The 13,949-nt window shown below is 40.5% G+C and overlaps 1 protein-coding gene across 2 annotated transcripts in view; it reads right to left on the bottom strand.

The window, feature by feature from the left end:
* Positions 1-4,937: 4,937 nt before the first annotated feature.
* The window catches only part of adcy3a (adenylate cyclase 3a), a 67,385-nt gene continuing 58,373 nt past the window's right edge, over positions 4,938-13,949 (bottom strand). The window contains exons 16-22 of one of the 2 annotated variants that reach the window (XM_034873846.1): positions 13,130-13,288; positions 12,688-12,834; positions 10,367-10,480; positions 10,215-10,217; positions 9,981-10,104; positions 6,187-6,311; positions 4,938-5,163 (exon numbers count right to left, since the gene is read on the bottom strand). In XM_034873846.1, the coding sequence (XP_034729737.1) occupies positions 4,984-5,163; positions 6,187-6,311; positions 9,981-10,104; positions 10,215-10,217; positions 10,367-10,480; positions 12,688-12,834; positions 13,130-13,288 (852 nt within the window). In that variant the 3' untranslated portion in view covers positions 4,938-4,983. Of the gene's footprint in view, positions 5,164-6,186; positions 6,312-9,980; positions 10,108-10,214; positions 10,218-10,366; positions 10,481-12,687; positions 12,835-13,129; positions 13,289-13,949 lie in introns of both variants that reach the window. The other variant, XM_034873845.1, reaches the window with a different exon arrangement.

Genomic DNA, 13,949 nt, shown 5'->3' on the forward strand with positions numbered 1-13,949 from the left:
TCTGTATAGTGTCTTGAGATAACTCTTGTTATGAATTGATACTATAAATAAAATTGAATTGAATTGAATTGAATACAGATGTAATGAAGATAAATGTAGAATTCACATCTGGAGGTGGTCTTGCTCACATTGTGATCAGGACTTAGCCATAATTAAACGAGGCCTATATACTGTAAGATGACCACATTCTGAAAGAAAAAGTCCCAAGCAAGTTAAAAAGTCCCCTAAAGCTAAGTTTATGTTTGTATTCCCGGCACCAGGGGGTCAAATTTAAATTCCAAAGGGTCAAAAATACAAAAAAGGAAATTATATTCTATATTTAAAACTGCATCAGCGTTTAACGTTGGGGGAAGTCACCAGGTGGTAGGGCATGAGAGTGGAGGGCATGAAGCTAAGGTTAGGCTTCATGCTGCCATGGATGACACCTGTCCGTGAAGTAAGGTGAAAACCATTGCTTAATAGCACTGTGGTAGGAGCAGTGTCGAAGCAAAAGTGGATCATGCCATGGAAAGTCAGCTGGGTCACCTACCTAAATTGTGTGTTGAAATTCAACGATAGTGCAAGCAAAGTTGAGATAGTGAGTAAGTTTCTTAATTCCAGGTGTAAATGCAAAGGCCTCATTATCAGATACCACTATCCAGATACAGATTGGATGTTGATACCAGGAGGAAATAGGGTCGGCAAGCTGCAACAAGTTCATTGTCATGTATTAGAACTTTTTGTTGATGTTGTAATTTTACATCATAAAATATAATACTTTCTCAAATTATTTAAACTTATTTTGTTGTAGCCTACTTTTTCACATAGCTGCCTTGCAGTTAAAGGCAAATTAAAGTTTATAACAGATTGTGTCCCGTTTGGGCTTTTCTTATACCTCACCAAGTTAATTGTCAAGACTAATGCCACGGTGACATCATTGAAATAGATCTAAGAAGATCAAAAAGGGTCGAGAAACACGAGCAGTCCGACATTCAGACAGGTAAGACAAAGTTGATGAAGGGGGTCCGAAAACTTTGATAGATGTTTACAATAGAGAGTTTGGAAAATCATTTTACAATTCACCTTCTTTTTCTATTCAAATAAGTTGGACCAACCTTTTGGGTTGTTTCCAAACTGCTATTGTTTCTTGACCCTTTTGAACTATTAAGTGTACAATGTTATTATAACTGACATAATTTATGACCAGAGCAATTGGAATTATCCTTCACTCAAACATTTTCCCATGCACATAGAGGGCCATGAAATCCTTCAACTACATTAAAACATGGTGATTACTGCTATGATAGGCACTTCCATCAATCCACAATCAGTCTGAAAAATATTTGTGTGCTACCCTATGGACACTGTCACCTGTCCCTCTCCTAAAACACACAGTATACGCGTCTCTGTTCTCCATTATGTCCAACACAGCTCTGAGGCACAAAAACGTCCAAATGCCAGCAGTGTAATGTGCTGTACGAGTTCCAGGAGCAGAGAGGAGAGCACAGTAGATCTGACCTGTCAGAAGAAATCAGAATCAAAGAGAAAAAATACTTTGACAGTGGAAAAATACATTATGTGCACACACTATTATATACACCCATGACCACACAATAGCTGCAGCAGGTTGCAGTTGAGTTGGCATTGTCACACTCTGGTCTCTCATTGGTCCATTTCCAAATCTTCTTCCTCATTAAAGACAGGAAACTTAAGCTCTAAGCAGTCTATCCGGTTTCCGTACATGGAAGTATTTTGTAAATGGCGAGCAATCCAGAATTTAGGAATCCATAGTGTAGTGTTAATACGCTGAGCAAATACATCAGAACTGGTGTGTGTTTGTGTGTGTTAGTATTCGTGTTCTCGCTAAACTACATTCGTGGGGTCCAAAAACCGGGAATACAGTATACTTGTGGGGTCCGGACAGCTTTGTGGGGCCAAAATGTTGGACCCCACAACTTTAAAGGGCTGTTTAAGGGTTAAGACTTGGTTTTAGGATAGGGTTTATGATTAGGCTATAGTTAGGGTGAGGGTAAGGGTAAGGTTTAGGCATTTAGTTGTGATGGCTAAGGTCAGTGCAAGGGGATAGGGAATGCATTATATCAATGATGGGTCCCCACAAAGATAGTGAGTCGCACTTGTGTGTGTGTGTGTGTGTGTGTGTGTGTGTGAGCATGTATATGATCAATGTTCCAATTTTTTTTAATCTAAGATATGTTTGTGGAAAGACATACAGCCCATCATTGTGTTTTAATTAAATTACATTAGTCTGAATTAGTCATTTTCATGCTGAAAGGTTGAATTAAAAATGGAATTTTTATCCTCCAAACTTCCAAAATGTATCCATTGTGCAATAGGATGAAATGTGATTGAAAATGAATTTAAAAGACCTACCCCATCTGAGGGTTGCCCCCCTAAAAATTCCATTAAAAACATGCTGAATATTTAAAATAATATAATGACAAATCATATTATAATAATTGTGTATTTAGCAAAACAACACAATTGCAAATGGGACAACAACTTTGTTAATGTTTGCTTGTTTAATAGCTTGTTAGAAATCCAACACTACAACTAACACAGCGATAAGCCTGTGTGAACTGGTTTTAGGCTAATAATGTAGATCTACAGATGTGTTGGGTTTTGTTCAAATGATGTTAAGTGGCAGATCAGTGGGGTGCTGCAGTTGAATATCTAAGTAAAAGACATCCTCTGTCCCAGACAAAACTTATCTTCATGTGGAGGATGCAAGATAATTTAATAAGTATAATGTGACCTCATGGTAAAGCTATGAACCTCATATTTAAACATGTACATAGGCTTAGTCCTTTTCACTTTGGCTGCAGGTTCAACTCCGACCAGCAGCCCCTTGCTGCATGCCTTTCCCTCTCTCTCTTCCCTTTAACATCTTCCCCTGTCCAGTACAATTAAGGCCTAAAATGCTCAAATAGTTATCTTAAAAAGTAAGAAAAACATTAACAGAAAAACAACCAGATCAGTTTTTAGTGCACCAAAACAGAGGGATTGTTGTGGTTTGGGGTTTTTGTTTGGGGGTATTTTTCCCGTTTGGCCTTCCCTGTGTTTTCTGTCCCAGTTTTCTCCCTAGTCTGGTGTCGTAGATTCTGTCTTTGTTTCCTTGTGTCTGTTTGTTCTGCTCTCTGCTTTATTTTGGTAGTCAGCTTCCTGTCTTGTCTTGTCCTGTCTAGTCTAGCTTTACTTTGGTTGTCTGATTGTCCTGCCCCGCCCTAATGTAATTCACCTGACGTCTCACCTGTTCCTCATTACCTCATTACCTTGTGTATTTAACCCCAGTGTTTCCTTCGTCTCTTGTCAGATCATTCTTGTTTGCTTTCCAGTTCCTCGTCGCCCTGGGTGTTAACCTGTGGATTCCGCGTCAGCCAACCTCCTGTGTTCTTTGTAGGTTTCTGCCTGTGTTTTTGCTCTGTCTTTTTGCCCTGGACTCCAGAGGACTTTGTGTTGTGGATTTTTGACGTTTTTTTCCCTTGGGCTCTTGAGCAGTTGATTCCCTCGTGGACTGTTTTTCTGTTTTTCCTCCAATAAAAAGCCCTTTTGTTCACCTGTAACCTGCTACTACTAACTAACACTACTCAACGCAACATAACCGTAGATCTACAATATTAGCAATCAATTCACACAAGCTTTTTGCCATGTTAGTTATAGAGGTGGACTTAATATCCAACAAGCTATTAACATACAAAAATCTTATCGCTAATATAGAGGAAAAATACATTATTTTTTGTCATGCCCAATTTATTAATGAATCAGCATCATCTGACTGGAGAAAACAATCCATTCTTCTGATGTATAAAGTGAATAAAATAGCTTTGCCAGCCTACTTGCTGGAGTACCATCTACACATATCCCCCCAACTGATTTAATTTGCCCACGGTCCGGCACTAAGGTTGCAGATTGAAACCAACTACTTCTTCCTCACTCCTCCCTTTTAACTCGGTAGTAGAACCTATGGTGGCCTTCAGGTAATATTAAAATGCAAAAGGACCTCTCGAGAGCCAGTGGTGGGTTCGTCTGTTCTGGGCTACTGAGGAAACATGGCGGTTTTCACTGTGCGAAAAGACCCGTTCCCCATGTAGATATGACGAGTTTCCACCAGCACTTAGTTTTAGGTGATTACACAAATTAAAACATAGTTATGAGTATTATATTCCATTTGTGCCAATACATGCCCCTAAATCCTACACACTGGTTTTAGTCAGGGGTGTTTTGATGGCTGAAGGGTTAACGTGCATACCCCAGAACCACAACGTCCCTGGTTTGATATCTAGCAGCTAAAACTGATATGACTTTTTTGATTGCCATTCAGAAGACGCTACTGTGTTTGTGTATGAAAGTCTGACAGATCTGCAGCATTAGTCAACATGGAGACTGTTTCCTTTTATAGTAGACACTGTCAGTGTGGGGGAGAACGTTGGAGAAGCTGTTCCATATCACTTTTGTTTTGTTACACAAGTATGTGAAAACATTCTACAGATCTCCAGTTACTAATGGAATAAAAACCTAGGATTGATTTAAAAGAATTTCAACATTGTAAGAAATTACATTCCTTCCTTCCTAGTTTTTTTTTTTTTTTTTTAAAGCTGCCATAAATGAAAAAAATGTGGACACTTGACCTTGGATTTTCTGCTGCCGGTTTATCTTGTCTAGACTTGCCTCCATGTAGTCTTATTATTTTAATTTGTACAATTAAAATTACATTTGAATTACTCTTACATTGTGTCTGTATCTTGAGCCTGTCAAATTTCTAATCAATTCTGTTAGTTTATCTAGTTAATGTTTAAAGGTCTGTTGTAAAATCTCTACTTGCACATATATCTTTCCACAAGCAGCAATGAGTAATGAGTGGTGTGTTGTCACAGGTGTGTAAGAAGTATTTTAATGTATACATTTAGTACAGGTATTGGACCGCTTTTAGACAAATAACTTCACTAACCGTGATTGCTGGTGTGTGTGTGTGTGTGTGTGTGGACCTTAGCTGTCCACCACCTGATGCGGCAAAGTGACAGAGGAGCCGTTGATAAATGAGCCTTGTTTGTCTCTTCCCTTCAGAAAATAAGTGAGCAGTTCCCCTTTCCCCTTCACAAAGATGGGCCCCCTTCTCACAAAACGGAATCCGTACTCCTTTAGGATGTTGTAGCAGTCCTCCACTACCTAGGGGCAACACGCACGCACACACACACACACACACACACACACACACACACACACACACACACACACACACACACACACACACACACACACACACACACACACACACACACACACACACACACACACACACACACACACACTTTAAAAATTGCATATGCAAAATTGTATTGGTGATTGCAAAACAAGATTAACAAGCAGCATTGAAACAATAATGACAATGTGGTAGTGTACAGTGGGTTTTAAAAGCGTTTTGTCTGAAAAAAGCTGCCTGCTGCTACTGGAATCAAGCTTGATGAGAACTAAAAGTTGGTGATAGTTGTGGGATTTTCACAAAGAGTGACTCCCTTACATTACACTTAATCATTAAATCCGTTGTTGATGTAAAACTATTCAGTTAAGCTTTTATTCTTTGTGCAGCTTTTCAGTAAATAAAATTTTAAAACATAGGATAATCTGTACTTTTGATACAAACCAATGAAAGGATTGTGGTTTGTTTTGTTCTTTGATCTACACAAATTGGAGTCAGTATCGTCTTTAGTGGCAGCTGTTTTCTTCACTATAGTATACAAAGAGACCTTGTGAAAGTCATAAGTCATATTTATCCTTTACTAAGGTCTAGAAAATGTAACTTTATCCTACCATTACGTAATGATGATTTATGAAAATGTGGTTACTTTTAAGTTTATTTTTACTTAATGTCATTCAAATGGAAAATTAGATTTTTCTTCATGACTGTAGTTTATAAAAATACACTCTTAACCTCACACAGGAACATGTGTATGTAATAGAATGTAGTGGGGTAAACATTGTTTCTAGTGATTATATGTAAACATACACAGACACGAAGACAGTATCTCTTTAAGTACATGTTATCTGGGTGAAATGAACCTAGGATAAACCAGGAACACAACATGGTTTATCACAAAAGCTTTAAAGCTACTCTTCACAGTATTCATTTTGAAAGTTGTGTAAAGCAGTGTAAGGTAATCTACAGATCTGTAATACAGTTTAGTGCTGTACCTGAATGTTTCCCATAACCCCTGTGGACTCCATGCGACTGGCCACGTTCACAGTGTTGCCCCAGATATCGTAGTGGGGTTTTCGGGCACCAATCACTCCTGCTAATACTCCACCCTTATTCAGACCTGGAGGAGAGTGTTGACACATTTGAGATTTAAGATATAGGGTCCCATCCTGCATCCTGCACCCGGCACAGTGTGGCGCAAAGCCCGACGCAAGTGTCTTTGCTATTCTAAGACCATCGCAGTTGTCAATTTCCTGTCCAGCGCCCAATGTCGTTTAAATAGCAAATGCACCTGCGCCCATCTTTGCGCCCATGAGCGTACTGGTCTTACAAGGAGGTGTGTTCAGGTGAATTTGGTATATTGCTAATTTGAGGCAGCGGGAAGTGATTGCTCCATTGACCAACATAAACCTGGTCCAAAGTCAATAGTGCAGCATTTCATGGTTATTTTAACAGCTCATTAGTAAAATATGCCTCATGCACAGCGCACGCACACTATGCCGGTTACACACACACACACACACACACACACACACACACACACACACACACACACAAGGAAGCGCAGCAGCACACAAACATGCAAAAGAATACATACAAAAATATTATGGTGCAAATCCGCCATCATAATAGCAATGTGCCAAGGTACAATCACGCCTGAGTTTTAAAGGGCATGGGAGTGGACATTAACTGGTTTATTACATGTTACGACCAAAACACACCTATGAATTAATAAAGACACGAAGTACAACCCTACTGAACCATGCGCCTAGCGCAAATGGCATTATTTCTGCCATGAAACTATCATAATTGGATTTGAACAGGTCCTAAACACACCTGTGTCATGCACTTTACGCTGTGCACTTAAATTGTTAAAATAGGGCCCTAAGACTGATATGTGAGAATGACTGCTAAAACTATACCTGTAAGAATCTGGCTCATCATTAGTCCTACCTGAATCTTTATTCTAATTTAGTATAAATTAGAATTAGTTCTTGATTTTGTTCCGACAACTAACAAACTTTTAAATAAAATCCCCATTTTTCAACCAACCTCTTGTTTTAATATTGTTGTCCATCTTTCCTTTCAGTTATGGTACCATTTTATGCAACAGTTTTACAGCAGAGTTCTGGTGAAGCAGTGACACAATAACCTACAGTTTTATTACAAAATGCAGTAGGACTAGACAGACAATCGAGCAGACTTCCAGACAGGTTCCTTTAAATCACGATAGCACTCATTCTGAATGTTGTAGAATATTTACGGTGTATCCCATACTTTACATTAGGGCTGGGCGATATGGAGAAAATCAAATATCACGATATTTGTATACAAATACCTCGATATTGATACCGCAACTACTGGTGGTGCTTTCAAATAATATTTACACAATTTACACAAAATATTTACACAATAATATATTATATTATGATGTGGATATAAGGACTAAGTAGGTAAAGGCCAATAATAGAACAGCTAGAACAGTCTGGTAAGTTCAGAAAATGTAATGCAATGTACAATGTGTAATGTAATGCAGCCTGTAAAACCATGAAAAGACAACACTTGCCATATTACAATGCCCAAAATCTAAGACGATATCTAGTCTCATATCACGAGGTTGATATAAGATCGATATAATAAATCTTGGTAATACTGTTTAAGGGCAAATTGTTGCACTTAAACGTGTCTGCATCAGGTTACCCTGCACTTATAATGCAACTCTGACACAAATTAATCCAATACTGATGCTCATTGTGATGGATTATAAAATTCAACAAAAGAGTCAGCCAAATAAGTTTCATATTAACATAAAAGAATGAAAAAAATGGCTGTATTGAATGGTAGGAAAATAAGTATAACAATTAAAAATCCATGCAATGTTTGTCAAAAATGAAAAAGGAAACTTGATTTGCAGTTATAATGAAGTCAACACTAATATTATTTAACCCTACCCATTTGGAAGTGAATACACAAAAAGTGTGCAAGAAAATTACAGTACAGTAGGTCAAAGTACAATAAAAGGCTCCGCAAAACTTAATGCAAAATTTCAGTCATTGTTTATAACTGTGTCACCTTCATTTTTGCAAAGAAAGAAGTGGTCAAGGTAAATGAGTAAACTGTGGACTTTAACACCTCTCTGTAAGGGTACCCTTTATAATCAGTTTTTACTTGAATAGTCATCATTCTCTAACTTAAATTTGTAAATAAAGCGTTTTAATTACTATAATGTGCAAAACCATGGACATAAGACCCAATTTAAAGCTGCACAGTGTTATTGGCACACTGTGATAGCCCCAATTTGAAGCAATAGGTTGAGTAAATCGTTGAAGGTTTCAACGGATTGCTGATTTGTAATGCATTTTACAAACACATGCTAAAAATCAATTGAAGACAACTGTTATTTGGATGCATGCATGCAAATACATGTACATATGCCAGCTGAAATGTATGACATTATCTGTGGAGTACCTGTTCCTAACCATACTGACATCAGAGGGTAAATTGATGGTTTCTAATTCCTCGGCCACATCACCTGTGTGAGCAGCTTGTGTGCATTATGTTGGAATTTAAAATGTTATATGTGCTTAAACATTGTGTGTGATTTGCATTATACATTTAAGCTAAAAGGCAAAAGAATTATTTCAACATAAATGAAGACATGTTGGTCATGCATTAAGTTTGTTGTTATAAGTATATTGTTTCTTGTTTGTTCCATTAAGTTGTTTTGCAATACTTCTGTTTTATAATATAAGATGTTCTGGTATATTCCGTTATAATCCAGCTCTCCTAAATGTGTTTAGGAATTGAATGTTAGGGATGCTTCCTGAATCTGGTTCCAGTCCCACTTTTACGGCCACTAATAATTTGCTCTGCAAGTCCTGAACTGAGGGTCATAAACTCTCAGTCACATTCCAAATGAAAGATAACGAATGAGCACACAGACACATCACTGTGGTCTATAGACCCCACCCTTTGTGGATAAGGCTAGGGGTCCAAGAGCCAAAGAGCCAGACAAAGGAAGGGGATAGCCGTGACAGCTTGATCCAGGTAACTTTTGTCTCAGGATATCCTATGTAATAAAAAGGATTCACACATCAACATCTGAGATTTTTACTAATTGACTGAACCCTGAGAATGCTGCAGGATTTAGCTCCAACAATTACCAAACCTGTTGATTTTTCTTCCGGCACCCATGTTTACAGGTTGGAGTACACACACAGTCCACCTGAGCAGCGTGGCTCAGGTGCATGTCGGCCATTTTTTTTGCCTGACACATACAGTTCTGCAGAAAAAGGTCCAGTTAAATGGGGATATCAGTAGCTCAGTCAGAAGAGGAGTTGGGTTGGGTAACCGGAGGGTCGCTGGTTCAAGTCCCCACACGGACCAAAATATGGTGGTGGACTGGTAGCTGGAGAGGTGCCGGTTCACTTCCTGGGCACTGCCAAGGTGCTCTTGAGCAAGGCACTGAACCCCCAACTGCTCGGGGCGCCTTTCCATGAGCAGCCCCCTCACTCTGACATCTCTCCATTTAGTGCATGTGTGTGTAATTCAGGCCTGTGTGTAATGTATTAAAGTAATTTAAGTGAAACATTAAATCATTTACGGCTATTAACATAGGCAGACCTGTGTTGTCTGTGTTGTCAACACAGACATTTGCTGCTGCATGTGAGCCACAGCAGTTTCAGAAGAGTTAGCCGTCACACACCGCTCATGCAGGCTGAAGTGAGAAGGACAGGAGTACAACAGCCACAGGCACAGAAAAATAATAAATGAAGGAGTTAGCACGTACCAATGCGTAGCATGAAGTTGTTGAATGACTGGTAGTTGATGTTCATGAGTGTGACCTTCATGGCTAGAGCAAAGTCTGCCAGGTCTGCCAGGTGCTGCCAGCGCTCTCTGTCAGACTGCTCCTCCTTTTGTCAGACAAAAACCAAACATCTCACCACCATTGCCCTGACTAGTAAAAACAGTCAGCATTTTAGCACAACTGAGATGATTGTATGTGTCCAAAAAAGACCATTACTTTCTATTGTATCATGATGTCCATATTATTTTTGATTTATCATTATATTCTAATTCAAAATTAGCACACCAATGCTACGAGTTTTCTCATACTGTACGTTTAGAGTGAATTTTCATTTTGGTTGCCTGGGCAAGTCATGTGACCAATCTAACCTTCATGCAGGTGTAGCCGTTGCTGACGTCTGGGGTAACACCTGATGCTGCCATGTAGGTACTGCCGATGGTCTTGATTTTGGTGATGCAGCGGAACTGAGGCTCATCCAGCAGCTGAAATGGATACAGGTGAAAGGTAATGTTTACACAGGCCGAGAGTGTACAGAGATTTAATCACTAACCACTTCAATCACAGCTGCAGTTCTTTTTTATCAAGAGGAAATTCTAATGCTCAACAGGTCTTTGACAGGTAAGATAATGAATAGAATTGTAATCAGAACCAGAAATACTTTATTGATCCCCGATGGGCAACTCTGTGTTACAGTTGCACAAATAGTAGAAATATCAGAGTAGAAATATAAGAAACAAATATAAGGAGTGTGGATATGTACGGTATTTACATGGTTAAAGGAATGTTATTATACATCCATCCATCCATCCATCCATCCATCCATCCATCTTCATCCGCTTATCCGGTCTCGGGTTGCAGGGGCAGCAGCTCCAGCAGGGGACCCCAAACTTCCTTTCCCAAACCACATCAACCAGCTCCGACTAGGGGATTCCGAGGCGTTCCCAGGCCAGTTTGGAGATATAATCTCTCCACCTAGTCCTGGGTCTTCCCCGGGGCCTCCTCCCAGCTGGACGTACCTGGAACACCTCCCTAGGGAGGCGCCCAGGAGGCATCCTTACCAGATGCCCAAACCACCTCAACTGGCTCCTTTCGACGTGAAGAAGCAGCGGCTCTACTACGAGCTCCTCTCGGATGACTGTGGTTCCCACCTTATCTCTAAGGGAGACGCCAGCCACCCTTCTGAGGAAACCCATTTTGGCCGCTTGTACCCTTGATCTTGTTCTTTTGGTCATGACCCAGCCTTCATGACCATAGGTGAGGGCAGGAACGAACACTGACCGGTAGGTCGAGAGCTTTGCCTTCTGGCTCAGCTCTCTATTCGTTACAATGGTGAACAGAATGTAATACCACACCAGCTGCTCCGATTCTCCGACCAATCTCACGCTCCATAGTCCCCTCACTTGCGAACGAGACCCCAAGGTATTTAAACTCCTTAATTTGGGGTAAGAACTCACTCCCTACCTGAAGAAAGCACTCCATCGGTTTCTTTTAGAGAACCAAAGCCTCAGATTTAGAGGTGCTGATCCTCATCCCAGCCGCTTCACACTTGGCTGCAAACCGATCCAGTGAGTGCTTAAGTTCACAGACCGATGATGCCATCAGGACCACATCATCTGCAAAAAGCAGCGATGAGATCCTGAGCCCACCCAACTGCAACCCCTCCCCGCCCCGACTACACCTCGATATCTTGTCCATAAATATTAAAAACAGGATTGGTGACAAAGCGCAGCCCTGGCTGAGGCCAACCCTCACCTGGAACGAGTCTGACTTACTGCCAAGAACACGGACACAGCTCTCGCTTTGGTCATACAGAGATTGGATGGCCCTGAGAAGGGACCCCCTCACCCCATACTCCCGCAGCACCTCCCACAGTGTATCCTGGGGGACCCGGTCATACGCCTTCTCCAGATCCACAAAACACATGTAGACTGGTTGGGCATACTCCCAGGCCCCCTCCAAGACCCTTGCAAGAGTGAAGATCTGATCCGTTGTTCCACGACCAGAACGGAATCCGCATTGTTCCTTTTCAACCCGAGGTTTGACTATCGTCCGAACCCTCCTTTCCATCACCTTGGAGTAGACTTTACCAGGGAGGCTGAGAACACACCCTCTGGTCCCCTGTTTTGAAAAAAGGAACCCCCACCCCGGTCTGCCACTCCTTAGGCAATGTCCCAGACTTCCACGCAATGTTAAAGAGTTGTGTCAACCAAGACAGCCCCTCCACACCCAGAGCTTTTTAGCATTTCTGGACGGATCTCATCAATCCCTGGGGCTTTGCCGCTGTGGAGTTGTTTGACTACCTCAGCGACTTCCACCAGGGAAATTGACGACAATTCCCCCATCATCCTCCAGCGCCTTGGTGCCGACCAAAGTCCTTCTCCATGTCTTCTCCAAACTTCTCCCACACCCGCATGTTATTATACAGTATTTACATAATTAACATATTTAAGGAATTGCAATGGGGAAAAGTAATAATATTAATAATAATAATAATTGTAGCAGTTGAGTATTACACACATTTCAGGCCAGTGTTATTGCATAAAACACATATCGCCAGCATTAAAGCTAGCAACACTTTACATAACTTTTATTTCTCAGTTAATTATGAATCTACATAACCGTCAAATGTGTCAAATGTCATTACAGTTTCTGCTAGTAAAACAGATGCAAAGTGAGGAAAGAAGCTTACACTGTCAAAGTCCGAGATTATCTCATTAAGGAACCGTAAGCATTCAATCCCTCCATTATTGATGCTCTCCTCTGTGTAGAAGTCAGAAAAGTTGGGAATTGAGGCAAACATGACTCCAATCTCATCGTAGGACTGGCTGTACAACTCCTGGAAAAGATCAGATCAACAAGGTGTGTAGAGTAGAAAAGTTTGCGAAACTCATGAACCAAACTTAAATGTTGATACTTCTTGAAAATACTACAATAGGATTTTGTAGGATACAACTATAACAGTAATACTACAGATACTGTAGGCTTTCTGGGTTTCCTTTTTTTTTTTAGAAGTGTAAAATGACAGGCAACATGAAATAAAATGACTTATGGAAAAAAAGCACTGGGTGATATATGTATTTCTATTATACAAACCAAGAGTGCAGTAGGGGCCTACCTGGTGAGGATCTTACCTCATCCCTTTTCTTGGAGCCCAAAAAATGTCGAGCAACGTGTTCAGGTAGCATGTTGGTCACCAGTGCTTCATTCCAGCGCCTCATCTCATACACTTTCTCCTTCTGCTCATGGACCTCAATCTTCCACAGGAAAAGGGTGCGGGCAAGCTTCTCCACCTTCAGGCGGCAACATCAGGGACTGATGTTAGCATTTGACTAGCACATGTATTTGCCATTAGATATGACACCTTATCATAAAAAATCTTTTGTTGGTAATCGAGACACTTATACCGTGGTGTGAAAAAGTGTTTGCCCCCTTCCTCATTTCCTGTTCCTTTGCATGTTTGTCACACTCAAGTGTTTTGAAACATCAAACCAATTTAAACAATAGTCAAGGACAACACAAGTAAGCACAAAATGCATTTTGTAAATGAAGGTGTTTATTATTAAAGGTGAAAAAAAATCAAAACCATCATGGCCCTGTGTGAAAAAGTGATTGCCCCCCTTGTTAAAACATACTATAACTGTGGTTGTCCACACCTGAGTTCAATTTCTCTAGCCACACCCAGGCCTGATTATTGCCACACCTGTTCACAATCAAGGCATCACTTAAAAAGGAGCTGCTTGACACAGTAAGGTCCACCAGAAGATCCTTAAAAGCTACACATCATGCCGAGACCCAAAGAAATTCAGGAACAATTGAGAAAGAAAGTAATTGAGATCCATCAGTCTGGAAAGGGTTATATAGCCATTTCCAAACCTTTGGGAATCCAGCGAACCACAGTGAGAGCCATTATCCACAAATGGCGAAGACATGGAACAGTGGTGAACCTTCCCA

Source organism: Etheostoma cragini, chromosome 6 (genome assembly GCF_013103735.1).
Source record: "Etheostoma cragini isolate CJK2018 chromosome 6, CSU_Ecrag_1.0, whole genome shotgun sequence".
NCBI classification, from domain to species: Eukaryota; Metazoa; Chordata; class Actinopteri; order Perciformes; family Percidae; genus Etheostoma; species Etheostoma cragini.